Source organism: Scyliorhinus torazame, chromosome 12, assembly GCF_047496885.1.
Source record: "Scyliorhinus torazame isolate Kashiwa2021f chromosome 12, sScyTor2.1, whole genome shotgun sequence".
In the NCBI taxonomy this organism is placed as follows: Eukaryota; Metazoa; Chordata; class Chondrichthyes; order Carcharhiniformes; family Scyliorhinidae; genus Scyliorhinus; species Scyliorhinus torazame.
This window is the reverse complement of record NC_092718.1, coordinates 67,898,530-67,918,989: the sequence shown is the minus strand read 5'-3', so window position 1 is coordinate 67,918,989 and position 20,460 is coordinate 67,898,530. Positions and strand designations below refer to the sequence as shown.

The following is a 20,460-nucleotide window of genomic DNA, read 5'->3' as shown; positions in this document are numbered from 1 at the left end:
ACCTCCAAAACACCACCCCCCAGACACCACCCCCCAGACACCACCCCCCAGACACCACCCCCCAGACACCACCCCCCAGACACCACCCCCCAGACACTACCCCCCAGACACTACCCCCAAACACCATCCCAACTTCCCACCAAATACCCCCCAAGCATCGCCCCCAACTCCATCCCAAACACCACCCCCTCCAAACACCCACACCCCAAAACAACAACCCTCCAAACACTAACACCTCCAAAAAACAACCACAGCAACACCAAGCCCCCAAACACCACAAAATGCCAAACCCCAAAATACCAACCCCCCCAAATAACGATGCCCCAACAACAACCCCCCCCAAACACTAATCCCCCATGACGCCAAACAAGCCTCAAATACCACCCCCCACCAACACCACCCCACGAAACGCCACTCCACCAAATACCACTCTCCAAACAATCACGGCCCAACATAAACCCCCTAAATATCAATCCCCCAACACCACCCCAAATACCACCCCTCCAAACACCCCCAAACAACCCCCAAATACCACCCCTCGCCAACACCACCCCACGAAACCGCGCTCCACCAAATACCACACCCCAAATATCACTCCAAACGAGAACCACCCAACATCAATCCCCCAAACACCAACCCACCCAAACACCAGCCTCCCAAATATTAAACCCCCAAACACCAACCCGCCCAAACATCAAACCCCCCAAACACCAAGCCCCCAAATACCAAGCCCCCAAATACCAACCACCCAAACATCAACCCCCCAAACCAACCACCCTTCAAACATCAACCCCCTCAATAACCAATCCTCCCAAACACCCCCATCAAACTCCAGTATCCCCAAATCACCCATCCAAATACCCCCCAAACACCACCCTAAACAAACCTGCAAACCCAAACGAACATTCACCCAAAAAAACACCCCAAACACCATCCCAAACAGCACCCAACCAAACAATGCCCCTCAAAAACCAACATCCAAACAAACCCTCCCTCAAACCCCCCAAACCATCCACAGCAACCTCCCCCAAACACCACACTATACTTCTCAAGCATCACCCCCCAACTGCATCCCAAACACCAAGCCTTCCAAACACCACTCCCAAACACTACCCCCGAAACACCACCCCCCAAACACCAACACCAAACACCACCCCCCAAACACCACCCCCCAAACACCACCCCCCCAAACACCAACCCCAAACACCAACCCCAAACACCCCCCCAAACACCATCCCCCAAACACCATCCCCCAAACACCATCCCCCAAACACCATCCCCCAAACACCATCCCCCAAACACCATCCCCCAAACACCATCCCCCAAACACCAGCCCCAAACACCACCTCCCAGACACCACCCCCCAGACACCATCCCCCAAACACCACCCCCCCAAACACCAACCCCAAACACCAAGCCTTCCAAACACCACTCCCAAACACCACCCCCCAAACACCACCCCCCAAACACCACCCCCCCAAACACCAACCCCAAACACCAACCCCAAACACCATCCCCCAAACACCATCCCCCAAACACCATCCCCCAAACATCATCCCCCAAACACCATCCCCCAAACACCATCCCCCAAACACCATCCCCCAAACACCATCCCCCAAACACCATCCCCCAAACACCACCCCCCAAACACCACCCCCCAAACACCAACCCCAAACACCAACCCCAAACACCAACCCCAAACACCAACCCCAAACACCACTCCCCAAACACCACCCCCAAACACCACCCCCAAACACCACCCCCCAAACACCCCCCCCCAAACACCACCTCCCAAACACCACCCCCCAAACACCACCCCCCAAACACCACCTCCCAAACACCACCCCCCAAACACCACCCCCCAGACACCCACCCCCCAGACACCACCCCCCAGACACCACCCCCCAGACCCCACCCCCCAGACACGACCCCCAAACACCATCCCAACGTCCCACCAAATACCCCCCAAGCATCACCCCCAACTCCATCCCAAACACCACCCCCTCCAAACACCCACACCCCAAAACAACAACCCTCCAAACACTAACGCCTCCAAAAAACAACCACAGCAACACCAAGCCCCCAAACACCACAAAATGCCAAACCCCAAAATACCAACCCCCCCCAAATAACGATGCCCCAACAACAACCCCCCCAAACACTAATCCCCCATGACGCCAAACAAGCCTCAAATACCACCCCCCACCAACACCACCCCACGAAACGCCACTCCACCAAATACCACTCTCCAAACAATAACCACCCAACATCAACCCCCTAAATATCAATCCCCCAACACCACCCCAAATACCACCCCTCCAAACACCCCCAAACAACCCCCAAATACCACCCCCCGCCAACACCACCCCACGAAACCGCGCTCCACCAAATACCGCACCCCAAATATCACTCCAAACGAGAACCACCCAACATCAATCCCCCAAACACCAACCCACCCAAACACCAGCCTCCCAAATATTAAACCCCCAAACACCAACCCGCCCAAACATCAAACCCCCCAAACACCAAGCCCCCAAATACCAAGCCCCCAAATACCAACCCCCCAAACATCAACCCCCCAATCCAACCCCCTCAAACATCAACCCACCCAAACATCAACTCCCCAAACATTAATAACCCCCTCAACATCAACCCCCCAAACATCAACCCAGCAACACCACATCAAACATCAACCCCCCAACACCAAGCCACCCAAACATCAACCCCCTCAAACATCAACCCCCAACTCCACCCGAAGCACCAACCTTCCCTGGCACCAGATTCCCAAACATTAACCCCCCAAACATCAACCTCCCAAACACCAACCTACCCAAACACCAACCCACCCAAACATTAACTCCCCAAACACCAGCCCCCTCAAACATTAACCCCCAAATCCACCCGAAACACCAACCCCCAAACACGAACCCTATCAAACACCAGCCTCCAGAACATTAACCCCCAACACCAACCCACCCAAACACCAGTCTCCCAAACATTAACCCCCCCAAACACCAACCCACCCAAACACCAGCCTCCCCAAACATTAACCCCCAAACACCAACCCACCCAAACACCAGCCTCCCCAAACATTAACCCCCCAAACATCAACCCCCAACTCCATCCCAAATATCAACCCGCAAACACTAACCCTCCCAAATACCAGCCTCCCGAGATATAAATCCCCCCAACACCAACCCCCTCAAACATCAACCCCCAAGTTCACCCCAAACACAAACCCTCCCAGACACCAGCCTCACCAAACATCAATGGCCCCAAACACCAACCCCCCCAAATATCAACCTCCCCAAACATCAAACCCCCCAATTCAAACCCAAACACCAACCCCCAAACACCCTCCCCCAAACACCACCTGTCCAAACACCCCCCAAACACCACCTGTCCAACCCCCCCCCCAAACACCACCTGTCCAACCCCCCCCCAAACACCACCTGTCCAAATACCCCACAAAACACCACCTGTCCAAACCCCCCCAAAACACCACCTGTCCAAACACCCCCCCAAACACCACCTGTCCAAACACCCCCCCAAACACCACCTGTCCAAACACCCCCACAAACACCACCTGTCCAAACACCACCTATCCAAACACCCCCCCCCCCCAAACACCACCTGTCCAAACACCGCCTCCAAACACCACCTGTCCAAACACCCCCACAAACACCACCTGTCCAAACACCCCCCCAAACACCACCTGTCCAAACACTCCCCCAAACACCACCTGTCCAACCGCCCCCCCCCCCCCCCAAACACCACCTGTCCAAACACCATCTCCCCATTCATCAACCCCCCCAACTCCATTCCAAACACCCCCAAACAACACCCCTAAACAGCCCCCCCCCCCCAAACATCACCCCACCAAGCATTCCCAATCCCCCCCACCAACACCACCCCTATAGTAGCCACGGAGGAGTCCGGAGGAGAAGTCCAAATGGTTTATTTTCAACCCTTGGTTTAGGAAACGTATATACAAGCAGCAATCCTAGTCTAAGCCAGGACTATTCTGGAAGACCGACCCGTGCCTGGGCTAGGTTTATGCTGTGGAATTAACGAGCGCACTGAAGGGCCTTCTCCCCTCACTGGGGAGCTCATACTCCACAAGGGTCATGGGGAGATTAATCGGGTAGTCCTCATGGGTCTCGTGGGGGTGAGAACACCCCAAACACCCCCGTCCCCAAACACCAACCCCCCTGAAACACCAAACCCCCCAAAACATCCCCCTCCTCCCCGGTCTCCACAAGTATATGAATCATACGTACGTATAAGGAGTTGTAAGATGATGCGAAGAAGGGGAAACTATTTGAAATAGCGATTTGTGGGGATCCACCGTCATCCACCTTGGGGTTGGTGACGTCTCCGTTTGCGGTTCCAAATGGATAGAAGTGATCATCTGCAACACCGGAAACATATGTCTGTCGATATTTCCTTCAATCTTTTTGTAAGGGCAACGAAGAGCCCAAACTGAGTTGATCGAGAAACAAAACTCACTTAATTTTACACTTAACTATTATTTTCAGCTCCAGTAGTTCCCTATTTGGTCTTCTTTCTAGCCGGTTCTTAAACTGGCCAGCTTTATATGTGGTACAACGATAGATGCCAGCTTTATATGTGGTACAACCCCAGAGCTGAAGGGGTTGGATTACGAGGAGAGGTTGAGTAGACTGGGACTGTTATCGTTAGAATTTAGAAGGATGAGGGGGGTCTTATAGAAACATATAAAATTATAAAGGGAATAGATAGGATAGATGCGGGCAGGTTGTTTCCACTGGCGGGTGAAAGCAGAACTAGGGGGCATAGCCTCAAAATAAGGGGAAGTAGATTTAGGATTGAGTTTAGGAGGAACTTCTTCACCCAAAGGGTTGTGAATCTATGGAATTCCCTGCTTTTGTAAGGGCCACGAAGAATCCAGCACGCTTTTTAAGGATACAAAGTAATAACATTTATTTACTATAACAATATATACATAACAGTAGCAGTAACTTCCCTTGCTACCTTCGCCTTCCTGCTGGTTCCTGAACTGGCCAGCTTATTTATACTAGGAGTTTCTCCGCCCCCCCTCATTGGGGAAGTTCATACTCCCACAGGATTGTGGGATAGTCATTAGACCCCAGCCAATCGTAAGTAGGCAGGTTATAACATCCCTCCCCCCCAAAGTCCAAGGAATCCACCGAAGACCCTTAACGGGGAGATCGTATCCTGCAATGACCACGGGGAAGTTAACTTAGGTCACTTGTGGGATATAACAAATCTAAATATCACTGTGGGTGGAGGCAGTGTGAAATATTTGATCACTAAAAGCAGAGAGTGGGCAGAGTTAGTGCCTGTCTTCATTCTGAGAATAGCGGCATTCACAAAACTCTGTCTCGCTTTGTCTCGTTCTCTCTCTCTGTCTCATTGGCACTCTCTCTCCCTGGGCGCGATTCTCCACTCACACGCCGGTTGGGAGAATCCCCGGGACGCCGGTCCGGCGCCCTCCTGCGATTCTCCCAAGCGGCGGGAATGGCCCGGTCGAGTTTCGCGGGCCGCAGGCCGGAGAATCGCCGGAGACACCGAAAATGGCGATTCTCCGGCACCCCCGCTATTCTGAGGCCCGGATGGGTCGAGCGGCCAGGCCAAAATGGCGGGTTCCCCCCGGCGCCATCCACACCTGGTCGCTGCAGTCGTGAGCGGTGCGTGAACGCTGGGGGGGGGGGGGGGTGGCCTGCGGGGGGGATCCTGCACTGGGGGGTACCTCAGATGTGGGGTGGCCCGCGATCGGTGCCCACCGATCGTCGGGCCGTCCTCTCTGAAGGAGGACCTCCTTCCACGGCCCCGCAAGATCCGTCCACCATCTTCTTGCGGGGCGGACTTGGAGAGGACGGCAACGACGCATGCACGGGTTGGCGCCGGCCAACCCGCGCATGCGCGGATGACGCCCGTTATGCGGCGCCGGCCGCATCATCTATGCGGCGCCGCTTTTACGCGGGCGACAAGGCCTGGCGCGTGTAGATGACGCGGCCCCGATCCTGGCCCATTGTCAGGGCCTGAATCGGTCGGGACCGGGGCCGTTTCGCGCCGGCGTGAACCTCGACGGCGTTCACAACGGCGCGGCCACTTTGGCGCGGGAGTGGAGAATCCCTCCCCCTGTCTCTCAGTCTCTCTCTCTGTCTTTCTTTCTCTCTCTCTCTCTCTCTTACCCTGCCTCTCACTCTCTCTGTCTTTCTCTCTCGCATTTTATTTCAACACACACAATTGATGTGGTATATCTGGATTTCCAGAAAGCCTTTGACAAGGTGCCACACAAAAGGTTGCTGCATAAGATAAAGATGCATGGCATTAAGGGTAAAGTAGTAGCATGGATAGAGGATTGGTAAATTAATAGAACGCAAAGAGTGGGGATTAATGGGCGTTTCTCTGGTTGGCAATCAGTAGTTAGTGGTGTCCCTCAGGGATCAGTGTTGGGCCCACAACTGTTCACAATTTACATAGATGATTTGAAGTTGGGGACCAAAGGCAATGTGTCCAAGTTTGCAGACGACACTGATATGAGTGGTAAAGCAAAAAGTGCAAAGGATACTGGAAGTCTGCAGAGGGATTTGGATAGGTTAAGCGAATGGGCTGGGGTCTGGCAGATGGAATACAATGTTGAAAAATGTGAGGGTATCCATTTTGGTAGGAATAACAGCAAAAGGGATTATTATTTAAATGATAAAATATTAAAACATGCTGCTGTGCAGAGAGACCTGGGTGTGCTAGTGCATAATCATAGAATTTACAGTGCAGAAGGAGGCCATTCGGCCCATCGAGCCTGCACCGGCTCTTGGAAAGAGCACCCTACCCAAGCCCACACCTCCACCGTATCCCCATAACCCAGTAACCCCACCCAACACCAAGGGCAATGAGTCACAAAAAGTTGGTTTACAGGTGCAGCAGGTGATTAAGAAGGCGAATGGAATTTTGTCCTTCATTGCTAGAGGGATGGAGTTTAAGACAAGGAAGGTTATGCTGCAATTTTATAAGGTGTGATTGAGGCCACACCTGGAGTATTGTGTTCAGTTTTGGTCTCCTTACCTGAGAAAGGACGTACTGGCGCTGGAGGGTGTGCAGAGGAGATTCACTAGGTTAATCCCAGAGCTGAAGGGGTTGGATTACGAGGAGAGGTTGAGTAGACTGGGACTGTTATCGTTAGAATTTAGAAGGATGAGGGGGGTCTTATAGAAACATATAAAATTATAAAGGGAATAGATAGGATAGATGCGGGCAGGTTGTTTCCACTGGCGGGTGAAAGCAGAACTAGGGGGCATAGCCTCAAAATAAGGGGAAGTAGATTTAGGATTGAGTTTAGGAGGAACTTCTTCACCCAAAGGGTTGTGAATCTATGGAATTCCCTGCTTTTGTAAGGGCCACGAAGAATCCAGCACGCTTTTTAAGGATACAAAGTAATAACATTTATTTACTATAACAATATATACATAACAGTAGCAGTAACTTCCCTTGCTACCTTCGCCTTCCTGCTGGTTCCTGAACTGGCCAGCTTATTTATACTAGGAGTTTCTCCGCCCCCCCTCATTGGGGAAGTTCATACTCCCACAGGATTGTGGGATAGTCATTAGACCCCAGCCAATCGTAAGTAGGCAGGTTATAACATCCCTCCCCCCCAAAGTCCAAGGAATCCACCGAAGACCCTGGCGAAGGAAGGCGTCGGACTCGTTTGGCCGCAGGCCGGACGCCATTTGCACGCAGCGCTGGATCAGGCGGCGTGTAACGAGACGGAGACTGGCGCTTCCGTGATGAACGGCGCGGTTGTACATCCACGGCCCGTGGACCCGAGGATTCCCCCTCTGATGCATCCTGTGTCTCCATCTCGGAGTCAGAGTCTGCTGCCTCCATCATGTCAGCGTCTCTATCTCCATTTGGTCCCGTAACGACCTGCGCAGGCTTCGAGTGAGGCACCAGTGGAAGATTTTGAGGACTACTTTCCCTTGTCTCTGGTCTTTGCGGCTGTTGAAATGAGCTCCGGGGGCGGGGAATCTTTTGAGGGGAAGATCTTCTGGACCGGACGTGGTCTACATGTTTTCGCTGGAGACGACCCTGGGCTTGCACTTGGTAAGATATGGGGCCCGTTTGGCGAAAGATTACACCAGGAAACCCATTGGGCACCACCAGCAAAATTCCACACGAATACTGGGTCACCGGGTGCAAACTGCCGAATCGGACGATGCCGAGACAATCCCTGTCCCTGCCGTTCTTGTGTGCGGCGTACTTTTGCGCCAATGTCCGGGAAAACCATACTAAGGCGGGTGCGGAGTCTCCGGCCCATTAGGAGTTCTGCGGGAGCTACCCCAGTCACTGCATGGGGGGTGGTCCTGTACGTAAACAAAAAGCGAGCCAGTCTCGTGTCCATTGATCCGGAAGACTGCTTCTTTACGCCTCTTTTGAATGTCTGCACTGCACGCTCTGCCAACCCATTTGAAGCCGGGTGGTAAGGGGCAGTGCGGATATGGCGGATGCCGTTCATCTTTGTAAACCTAGCAAACTCCTCACTCGTGAATGGAGTGCCATTATCCGTGACCAGCACCTCGGGGAGGCCATGCGTACTAAACGATAACCGCATCTTTTCAATTGTTGCGCAGGACGTTGTCCCCTGCATCTTATGCACCTCCAGCCATTTGGACTGGGCGTCAATTAGTAGAAGGAACATGGATCCCTGAAAAGGGCCTGCGAAATCTGCATGCAAGCGTGCCCAAGGCCGCCCTGGCCATTCCCAGTGATGTAGGGGCGCGGCCGGCGGAAGCTTCTGATGCTCCTGGCAAATGGAGCAGTTTTGGGCCACCTTCTCAATGTCGGTGTTGAGGCCTGGCCACCAGACATAACTCCGGGCCAACATTTTCATCTTGGTCACGCCCGGATGCCCATTGTGCAAGTCTGATAATATCAGCTCCTGGCCTTTTTCCGGAACAATCACACGCGTCCCCCACAAGAGGATGCCGTCTTCCACGCTGAACTCTGACAGCTTGGAGGAAAATGCCCGCAACTCGCCTGGGAGCTGTCTATGCTGCCCACCATACAGGACTATGTGCCGAACCTTTGACAGGACTGGCTCCGTCTGGATCCACTCACGGATCTGTGATGCCGTGACAGGCAAGGTGTCCATAAAATTTAGGGTTGCAACCACCTCACCGGTCGTGGGGGTCGACATGGGGCCGGTTGATAAAGGCATTTTAATCGGCTCAGTGCGTCGGCATTTGCTCTCTGCGTACCTGGTTTGTGCTCCAGGGAATACTCATATGCAGCGAGCAACAAAGCCCAGCGCTGGATCCGTGCAGAAGCAATGGGCGGTATTGGCTTATCCTCTCTGAAGAGTCCCAGCAGGGGCTTGTGATCAGTCACGATAGTGAAATGGCGGCCGTACACGTACTGGTGGAAGCGTTTCACCGCAAAAACCACCGCCAGGCCCTCCTTCTCGATCTGCGCGTACTTTTTCTCCGCTGCAGTCAATGTGCGGGAGGCGAAAGCTATCGGTCGCTCGGCCCCGTTCTCCATCTTGTGGGACAGGACGGCCCCAATGCCATACGGGGATGCATCACATGTGACGAGCAAAGGCTTTCCCGGATCATAGTGGGTTAGTAACCCAGACGACGACAATTGTTGCTTTACCCGCCGGAAAGCGGTTTCTTGCGGCTGACCCCAAACCCAGGTGTGATTTTTCTTTAGCAGCAGGTGCAAAGGGGCCAGCGTAGTTGCCAGATTGGGGAGGAACTTCCCGTAATAGTTTACGAGACCGAGAAAAGAACGAAGATGCGAAGTGTCAGTCGGGGTGGGGGCATGTTGAATTGCACGCACCTTCTCTGCGACGGGGTGCAGACCCTCGCGGTCCACCCGATAACCTAGGTAGACTACTTCTTTTGCCTGAAATACGCACTTTGTGCGACGTAAACGGACTCCAGCCTCCGAAAGGCGTCTAAGGACAGCCTCCAGATTTTCCAAATGCTCTTGCTCCGACGTCCCTGTAATCAACACGTCATCTAGGTAGACAGCCATACATGGTAAACCTCTCAAAATGCCCTCCATAACACGTTGAAAAATTGCGCAGGCAGAGGATACTCCAAAGGGCAACCATGTATATTCGTACAGGCCCCGGTGTGTATTAATTGTTACATATGGTCGGGAGGCAGGGTCCAGCTCCAACTGCAGGTAGGCGTGACTCATATCTAATTTTGTGAATGAGAGTCCACCTGCAAGTTTCGCGTAGAGATCCTCTATGCGAGGCATTGGATATCGGTCGAGTCGGGAAACTGTATTCACTGTAAGTTTATAGTCGCCACACAAGCGAACTGTGGCATCTGGCTTCATTACTGGTACAATTGGTGCTGCCCAGTCAGCAAAACGAACGGGCCTGATAATACCCAAACTCTCCAAACAAGTGAGCTCCCCTTCTACCTTCTCGAGCAAGGCGTAAGGCACTGGGCGCGCCTGGAAATAGCGCGGCGTGGCTCCTGGTTCAACTTGGATACGGGCTACGGCCCCTTTTATTTTCCCCAAACCAGGCTGGAATACCTCTGGGTATCGTCCTAGCACCTCAGTCAACCCTCCAGAAACTGTTTGGAGGATGTGCTGCCATTGCAACCGCAAATGGCGCAACCAGTCCCGACCCAACAGGCTGGGCCCATGGCCACGCACTACGATAAGTGGGAAACGCCCCTCCTGGCGTCCATAGACAACAGGGGTCATTGTAGTTCCTGCAATGTCCAGTGGTTCCCCCGTGTAGGTGGCCAACCTGGCCTGTGAGTCAGTTAATGTAAGGGTCTGTATACCCTGCTTGATGCGGTCGAATGTCCTCTGGGCGATCACGGAGACCGCTGCGCCAGTATCCAACTCCATCTCCAGCGGGTGGCCATTGACCCGTACTGTCACCTTAATGGGGGCCACACGGGGAGCTGCCACACAATGCAGCTGCAAGCAGTCGTCCTCCGTCTCCACGTCCTCAGGAGTGGTCGCCGCAGGTTCATCCACATGGAAGGTACGGCCTCTGGGCTGGTCCCAGTTACGGCCCCTGGGCTGGTCCCAGTTTCGGTCGGAACGACGGCGCCTCTGGCGTCCCCAGGACCGCCGTCCGCAACGGGGTTGGCGCCTACAAGTCTGACACGGACATGGCTCCTCATCCATTGGCTCTGGAGAAGGCTCCCTTCGGGGAGGAATGTCCGATGGCCACTGGCGTCGGTCCGGACGTTGCCTCGCCCAAGGTACCGCAGGAATGCGGGGGGACATTTATGGGCGGAAAGGGTTGCGCCCCAAGGCATGCACTTCCATTCCCTGTAGCTCCTGTACTCCTCGCTCTGCGCTCTCTCGGGACAAGACTATTTGTATTGCCTGTTGAAAAGTCAATGTTGGCTCCGCTAACAACTTTCTCTGGGTTGCTGCATTGTTAATACCGCAAACCAAACGGTCCGCGTAACATTTCTGACAAGGTCTCACCATAGTCACAGTATTCCACAATCCCGCGTAGCCTGGATAAAAAAATCGACAAGGGATTCTCCAGGGGTCCTCTCAGCGGTATTAAACCGGTAACGCTGGACTATCGTGGACGGGGTTGGGTTAAAGTGTTGCCCCACTATATTCACAAGTTCGTCAAATGTTTTGGTGTCCGGCGCAGCTGGGTACGTAAGGCTCCTAATCACCCCAAACGTATGCGGGCCGCAGGCGGTGAGCAATATGACCACCTGGCGCTCGTTTTCAGTGATATTGTTTGCCCGGAAATAGTAACGCATCCGTTGTGTGTACTGGTTCCAGCTTTCCAGCGCAGCATCAAAAACATCCAAACGTCCGTACAGAGGCATGGTATAATAGAAAACAACTTCCAACCTGTATCCAACAAAAATCCAGGGAGGTGGCTTCAGCAGTGTAGACAGCTATTCACTTTTACCTTCGTCGCCAGTTTTGTAAGGGCCACGAAGAATCAAGCACGAGTTTTAAAGATACAAAGTAATAACATTTATTTACTATAACAATATATACATAACAGTAGCAGTAACTTCCCTTGCTACCTTCTCCTTCCTGCTGGTTCCTGAACTGGCCAGCTTATTTATACTAAGAGTTTCTCCGCCCCCCTCATTGGGGAAGTTCATACTCCCACAGGATTGTGGGATAGTCATTAGTCCCCAGCCAATCGTAAGTAGGCAGGTTATAACACCTGCCCAGTGAAGCAGTTGAGGCTTCTTCATTAAATGTTTTCAAGATAAAGATAGATAGTTTTTTGAAGAATAAAGGAATTTAGGGTTATGGTGCTCGGGCCGGAAAGTGGAGCTGAGTCCACAAAAGATCAGCCATGATCTCATTGAATGGTGGAGCACGCTCGAGGGGCCCAGATGGCCGACTCATGCTCATAGTTCTTATGTATCAATCTCTTACCCCTCTGCCTCTATCCGTCTCCGCTCTCTCTTCTTCATTTTTATTGTCTGTTTCCTCTTCACCTCTCTTTCTCCCTTTACTTCTTTCTAATTTTTCTTTTTCTTTCTCCGTCTCTTCTTCCATCTCGAAACATCGATTTCTACTAGTCCAACTCTCTGTATCCCTACCTTTTGGTCTCTTTTATCTCTCTCACTTTATCTCTGTTTCTCCCTCTCTGACTCAGACTCTCGTTCTCTGTGACTGTCTCACTCTCCAACTCTCTCCATCTGTCTCTATACCTCGCTGTCGCTCTCTCTCTCTGTCCGTCTGTGTCTTTTTGTCTCTCTCTGTCCCTGTCTCTCTGTGTGCTCTCTGACTCTCTGTGTCTTTGTCTGTGTGTATCTCTGTCTCTCACTGTCCCTCTGACTCTCTCTGTCTCTGTCTCTCTCTGTCACTCCCTTTCTCTGCCCCTTTCTCTCTGGGCATGATTTTACAGCCTTGTTATGGCGTTATGCTCTCACTTGAGAGAGGTGGGCTGCCAGAGGGGAGGGGGGGATAAACCGCGCACAGCTCCGCCATTCCAACCACTGGATCATGTGTACCCTTTCCTGTGGCAACCCTCGCCACTGCCTGTCTGCCCCACTGACCACCCATAAAACCCACCAACTGCTGAGGCCTCACGGCCTGAAGGTTAATTAGGAATTGGCAATCGTGGTTAAGTGAGCACTTCACCCAACCCAAGTGGATTTCCATGGGTGAGCAGACCATGTAGCATGTGGCAGTCATTGCCTAGCATCCCAATCAGACCGCGATGCCTGGACACTACCTGAACACTGCAGGAGGCAACACCACACACACAGCAGCCAACATCCAAAAACCCAGGGGATGGGACACAGCTCCGGGGACATGTCCATCGCTAGAGGGTGGGTGAGTTCAAAGGGGAGGGGACCTGCGCTCGGTCAAGGTGCAGTTATGTGTGTGTGTCTGGGGTACAGAGTCCGGGGTCTGTTGAGGAGGCCCACTGAGCCTGGAGTGCGTGGGCAGGGCATTCCGGGTGTGCGGGAGGGGGGAGTAGAGGGAGATCAATGGGAGAATGGAAGGTCCCGGGGTGGGAGCCACAGCTTTCTGTCAGCCAAACACCCTCTCCCAATTCTTTACAGATATTGAGCGCTATGGTCAGTATTTTGGACTCTGCTGAACAGGCCCTAGTGGTGCTGCTGATAGGCTGGGTGGCCAGACGCAGGAGACGGCAGCAGCAGCGTCTGCAGAGCCTCGAGGCGGCGGCCACTTGAAGGGACCCGCCCCACACCCTGAGAACCCAGCCGCCCATCAGGTCAGGGTGAGACCCAGAGGGGGAGAACCATAATGGCCCAGGATATACAGGTGTCGCTGGTCCTTATAACAAATGACGGACAGCGCGTGCTGCAGGAGGCTCTGCCTCAACAAGGAGATGGTGCGGCACCTGTGCTATGTCCTTGCGGACTTAGCACCACGTGGAGGAGGAGGACACCCGCTCTCTGTGGCTGTCAAGATCACCCCAGCCTTCAACTTTTACACCTCGGGATCCTTCCAGGGCTCGAGTAGGGACCTGTGTGGCATCTCACAGGCCACAGCCCAACAGTTACATCTGACAGGTCACAGATGCCCTCTTTGCCTGGGCTGAGAACTATATCATCTTTGACATGGATCAAGCCCAACAAGATGTCCGGGCAGCCGAATTCTCCGCCGTCACCGGAATGCCCCAGGTCCAGGGCTGATAGACTGCAGGCATGTCACTTTGCACACACCAGGCCATCTGGGAGTGCCCTACGTTAAGAGGAAAGGGCTCAACTCCCTGAACATATAGCTCTTGTGTGATCACAACATGAAGATCAATCATGTGTGTTCACAATTCCCGGGGAGTGTGCACAACAGCTAAATCCTGGGACAGTCAAACATCCCCGGCCTCTCGAGGACCAACCCAAGATGGCCGGTTGGCTCTTGGGGAATAAGGGGTACCTGCTGAGGGTCTGGCTAATGATGCCAGTACGGCGGCTGGAGACCAAAGTGGAGACCCGATACAATGAGGCCCATGCAGCCAGCCAGGCTGTCATTGAGCGGTGCATCGGACTCCTCAAGATGTGGTTCCGATGTCTCGACTGCACCGTGGTAGCTGCAGTACACCGCGTGGTGGACACAGACTGCTTTGTGCTGGTCTGCAGTCTCCTCCAACCTGACACAGCAGCGGGGCGACGTGCTGGAGGTTGGGGATGAGGAACATGTGCCCACCTCAAAGGATGATGAGGATTATGAGACAGCGCAGGAGCTGGAGGACAGGCGGGTAGCGGTGAGTGTCCGGCAAGCCCGGAGGGACAGGAAGGCACTCATACTCTCCTGCTTCAATTGGGACGTGGCCTGGTCCATCATCGCAAGCTTCCGTCCCCACCCACCACCCTCCCCTATTTCCGGCCCTCCCAAGGTCTGTGTCGCATCATTCCAGAATTCTGGGACTGTGTCAGCACTGTCAGCAGGTCACTGTCGAGAGCAGGGAGTGGTGATGATAATCCGCAGAGCTGAGCGCCAGTGCTCCTCAATCTATGCATTGTCTGACCCTTGCCTCTCTGCTGAGTGCTGACTCACATCCATCACCTGCAAACGGTGTGCCGGGGGACTCGGGGGGGGGGGGGGGGGGGGGGGGGGGGGGGGGGGGGATGCATGAAGTGGTGAGCCAAGGGTTCGGAGTTCGGCCCGCATTGCGGAAGAAAGTGACAACGGAATCATACTGTTTGTGGTGAAGGGTTTTTAATGTGTCATGGGTATGCAACAATGCCCTACTCTCCCGATGGTGCTGTCCCAATAGTCCCAACACCGCCTCTAACCTCCCCCCAACGCCTACCTACCCCCAGCTGCCCTCCGCCCCCTCCCCTCCCAGGGTGCCTTCAGTGATCCTCAACGTGCTTGGCCTTCCTTGCTCTACCACTATGTCTCGGTGTCTCCCCAGGATGCACATTGGAGGTGGATGTTATTTCTTCCACCTTATGTACATCAGCAACTGTGTGGTGCTCACCAGAATGTGTCCAGAAGCCAGCCCCGGGTCACTGTCTGTGTGGAGTTTACACATTCTCCCCGTGTCTGTGTGGATTTTATCTCCACAACCCAAAGATGTGCACGTTAGGTGGATTGGCCATGCTAAGTTGCCCATTAATTGGAAAAAAAAATTTAACATTTTTTTTTTAAAAGGTGGACCAATTAACATTGAATCGTGTTGCTGGCCTCACCGGGCCAAGCACCGGGAAGCTCATGGCAGTTCCCGCTCACTACCACACTTTGAAATCTTTCTGGAGAATCGCACCCCTGTCTCTTTCTCACTCACTCACTCACTCTCTATCTCTCTCTCTCTCTCGCTCTATCACTCTCTCTCTCTGTCGCTCTCTCTCTCACGCTCTCTCTCCCTCACTATCTCTCTTTCGCTCTCTCTCTAGCTCTCTCTCTCTTACTCTCTCGCTCTCTCTCTGTCTCTCGCTCTCTATCTCTCTCGATCTGTCTCTCTCTCTCTATCTCTCTCTATCTGTCTCTCTCTCTCTATCTGTCTCTCCCTCTCTATCCCCTTCCTGTTTCTTCCGCTCCCTCCTCCCAAATGAGACTGCTTTTAAGTCGCCCAAAGCCAATTCACTTAAACAGATTTCAGATCGGATCCTGCAGCATTTCCTTTAAAAAAAGGTTCAATATAAAAGCCTCTTACCAGTACCGTGTGTCAACATTGCCACTTCAGAAAGGAGAGCTGTGGAAAAGTAGGAAATATATCAAACAGATGTAATTAGTTTATGAGGGACATAGAGTCAGAGTCCTTGAGTTTACAGCAAAGAGGCCCTTCGGCCCATCGTGTCTGTGCTGGCCATCAAGTACCCTTATGACCTCATCCTATTTTTCAACACTTGTGTCCCTTTGATAAAATAGTTATGCCCAATTTTCCTCTGCATTGAAGTTGGTGGGCTGGGATCCTCCATTGCGAGTCTGCTCCGTGACCGCTGCTGATGAGGACGGAGAATTTGGTGCTCAACTAAATCTCCCATTCGCTGTAGCGCGACCAGAGAATCCCACTACCTTGAACGGACGGGGAATCCACCCTTAGGCTGATGTAGTTAGTTGAAAGTTGGTTGAGTTCTGCACCAAACTCCGTGATAAATGTGACAGCTCAAAGTGGGTAGATTGGAAAATGAATTGGAAATAAATCCACTTTGGGTCATTGAAGCAGCAACCTACCCACTCTCAAATATTAACCGTGTTCGACAGTTTTGCAATCTTCACTCAAGAATGGAGACATGGAGAACAGGAGGGATGCGGGGATCTGCGAGTCAGCGTGCCCCAACAGCAGCTCCAAACTGGAGGATTCCCGAAACGAAAAGAGAAAATGCTGGAAAATCTCAGCAGGTCTGGCAGCATATGTAGGGAGAGAAAAGAGCTAACGTTTTGAGTCCAATTACTTTTTGTCAAAGCTAACATATAGAGAAAGTGGGAAATATTTATACTTTGGAGTGAGACTGAAAGATGAGTCATAGCCACAGGAACACAGGGAACAGAGTGCTAATGGCCTCAGAAACCAAGGGGAAAGAGTGCTAATGGCAGTCCCCAGAGAGAACAAAAGATGTGAAAGGCCAAGCAGCAGAGAAACTAACATCAGAGGGTGAACTGTGATAGATGTAGATGTGGGGGAAGCAAAGAGGAGAAAGGGTGAGGAAAGGTTGCTAAGATGGCAGGGGGTTAATATATATAAAGAAAGACAAGAAAGAAAGAAATGGTAAAAGACAGTTAAAATGAAATGGGATGAAAATAAATGGGTCAATGTGGGGTAGAGCTAATCATCTGGAGTTGTTGAATTCGATGTTGAGACCGGTAGGCTGTCGGGTGCCTAACCGGAAGATGTTCTTCCAGTTTGCGTTGAGCTTCACTGGAATATTGCAGCAGGCCAAGGACAGACATGTGGGCATGGGAGCAGGGTCTTTCATTAAAATGACGAGTAACGGGAAGGTCAAGGACCTGAATGCGCACAGACCGAAGATGCTCAGCAAAGCGATCACCCAGTCTGCGTTTGGTCTCTCCGATATAGAGACCACATTGGGAGCAGCGAATGCAATAGACCAAATTGGAAGAGATGCAAGTGAAACGCTGCTTAACCTGGAATGAGTGTTTTGGGCCTGGGATGTTAAGCATGGAAGAGGTAAAAGGGCAGGTGTTACACCTTCTGCGATTGCATGGGAAGGTGCCATGGGTGATGGGAGAGGTACTGGGTATGGTGGAGGAGTAGACTAGATTATCTCGGAGGGTACGGTCTCTGCAGAATGCTGACAGAGGGAGTGAAGGGAAGATGTGTTTGGTGGTGGCATCACGTTGGAGTTGGTGAAAATGGCGGAGGATTATACTTTGCATACGGAGGCTGGTGGGATGAAATGTGAAAACGAGGGGGACTCTATCCTTGTTCTGGGAGGGAGGGGAGGGGGCGAGGGTAATGGTGCGGGAGATGGATCGCACACTGTGGAGGATCCCAGGATTTTCTGCGCATTTATTCATGGGGAAATATTAAACTCACCATTCGAAGATCGGTGGCGATATTTGCAACGGCCGTAACAGCGCACAGTGAAATATTACATTTTGAAATGCTCACCATAATATATTAATATAAATGTCATTGCTGTTGTTCCCATTGTTGCTCTATAATAAAAAACAGGAAAGTTAAAATATTAAATTATGCCTAATGCACAATTCCCCAAAGGAAAACAGTCCCCCGTTAAAGCCTTAAGAAGGTCAATGACAATTTGGACAGATTCTCCGCTTCCCCAGCCGTGTTTTTCTCGGTGACGCGCCGTTCACTGGCAGCAGGATTCTCTCTTCACGCCGTTTGTCAATGGGATTTCCATGGGAAACCCGCAGGCGAGGGTGCGCTGCCAACGCGAAGAGAGATTCCCAACGGCTAGAGAATTCGAGCCCTCAACTCCCTTATTCCTAAAGTCTTTCCCAGAAGAGGAATCGTCCTTTTGGCTAAGATAAAAGCAAATTACTGCAGATGCTGGAATCTGAAACAAAAACAGAAAATACTGGACAATCTCAGCAGGCCTGACAGCCTCTGTGGAGAGGGAAATGGAGCTGGTGTTTCGAGTCTGATGACTGGATGACTTTGACAAAGAGTCATCCAGAATCGAAACATTAATTCCCTTCTCTCTCTCTCCACAGATGCTGTCAGACCTGCTGAGTTTGTCCAGTATTTTCTGTTTTTCTATCACCCTTTCTGCGTCCACCCTATCACGTCCTCTCAAATCTTCTACCTTTCAATAAGATCATTGCCAATTCTCATTCTAAAATGCAGAAATCTGGGGAAATGTTACATTTCACTGTCAGGCTGTCAATAAACTCCCGCTGCCCAGGTTTGCCTTATTGAAAACATCTTCTTGGTCATGTTGCGTTTCAATCTGTTTGTGCATCTATAATAATTGTTGCAGTTGCCGCACATCCCAGACTTCTCTCTCTCAGCAAGGGGCGGTCTCGCAAAGAGGCAAAGGGTTGTCTGGGTTTAATCATCTAAACTTCCCACTTTGGAGATTTCAAACCCTAACCCTAATGTCCCCATGGTTAAAATGAATAATGTCTAACTTCCAGGATCCTCAACGTCTGATTTGTGGGCCACTCCCAGAGGTACGCTGGAGATTCTCTTTTGCAACTCCGCAGAGCCACCTTTTCCCAGAAGTGAGAACTTCCTCTGGACAATTGTCCTGGGCTGTGAACCATTCAACAAAGTGATTGAACATCACAAACTTTGGGTGGTTCCACCACGGTTAAGTTAACAGTTATTCCCAAAAAGTTAGAAGAATTCAAATCTCTTCCAATTGCTGAGTGACAATTGTTCCCATCCGAGGTCTGAACAACCCCCCCACCACCAATCCGTTGATCTACAATGCCTCATCCCCACCGTCTGGACATCCAGAAACCAATCACCAGAGCCAGTCCCCCACCACTGCCCCGCCCCCCCCTCCCGAACCTGCAACACCCTAATCCAAACATCTGATATCCCACCCCCAGACCCCCACTCACCTCATCTTCTGACTCACACCCACCTCCCAACCTCTGACTCCCCCAGCCACCCACACCTCCGACCCCACACTCCTGGACCTCTGACTCTCCCAACTCTTCTGACCTCCAATTCCCCCCCCAGTCCCCGACTTTCAACCCCCCACTCCCCGGACCTCTGTCCCATCCCCTGGACCAACCCTCCGAACCTCCTCCCACTCCCTGAAACTCTGACTATCCCCACTCCCCAGGCCTCTGACCCCCGACCAGCCCACTCCCAGGACACTCGACCCCCCCATTCCCAGGACATTCAACCCCCACCCATTCACTGGACCCCAAACCCCTCCACTCCCCAGACACCTGACCCCTCAACTTCCGGACTCCCAAACCCCCACTCCCTGGACCCACAACCCCCCACTCCCGGTCTCGACCCCCCCGACACTCCCACTGCTCGGACCCCTTGCCGCTCCACTCCACAGATCCCCAACCCACCCACTCCTCGGATCTCTAACCCTCTCCCACTCCCCGGACCTCTGGTGTGCACTACCTGGACCTCACTCCTCAGCCTCTGGACCTTTACCCCCTCTAACTGCACCCCACCTCACCACCCTTCCCCTTCAGAAACGGTCCCCATCGAGCCCAGCAGCCTCCTGTAACTCTCAACTATCCAAGTTCCATCCAGCTATCTCAGACACTTACCTTTTACCGGGCCTGTCAATTTCACTGCTTTACAGCAGCTAGTGCAGTAAAAAGAGGGCGTGGTCACCTTCAATTCTCCAGAGCTGGATTTGTGAGAAGGATGTAAATGAACAAATCTAGAGGGAAATTACAGAGGGATACAATCATTGTAGAGTAGTTTCAATTGAGGACTTTAATTGCCTGAATGTAGACTGGCACAGTGATATTGTAAAGGGCAGACAGGGTAAAACCTGTGAGATTGTGTCCAGCAAAGTTTTCCACTGCGGTTTGTGTCCAATCCAACGTTGCACCTGGTTCTTAGGCATGAGGTGGCCAAAGAGACCAATTGTCAGTGAG

At 52.4% G+C, this 20,460-nt stretch overlaps 1 protein-coding gene across 1 annotated transcript in view; it reads right to left on the bottom strand.

The window, feature by feature from the left end:
* LOC140387052 (IgGFc-binding protein-like) overlaps positions 1–20,242 on the bottom strand; it is a 125,669-nt gene extending 105,427 nt beyond the window's left edge. Inside the window, exons 1-4 of the mRNA XM_072470063.1 lie at positions 20,125–20,242; positions 18,029–18,075; positions 16,109–16,147; positions 4,281–4,411 (exon numbers count right to left, since the gene is read on the bottom strand). Of these exons, the coding sequence (XP_072326164.1) occupies positions 4,281–4,411; positions 16,109–16,147; positions 18,029–18,068 (210 nt within the window). The 5' untranslated portion in view covers positions 18,069–18,075; positions 20,125–20,242. The remainder of the gene's footprint in view (positions 1–4,280; positions 4,412–16,108; positions 16,148–18,028; positions 18,076–20,124) is intronic.
* Between the last annotated feature and the right edge of the window lie 218 nt (positions 20,243–20,460).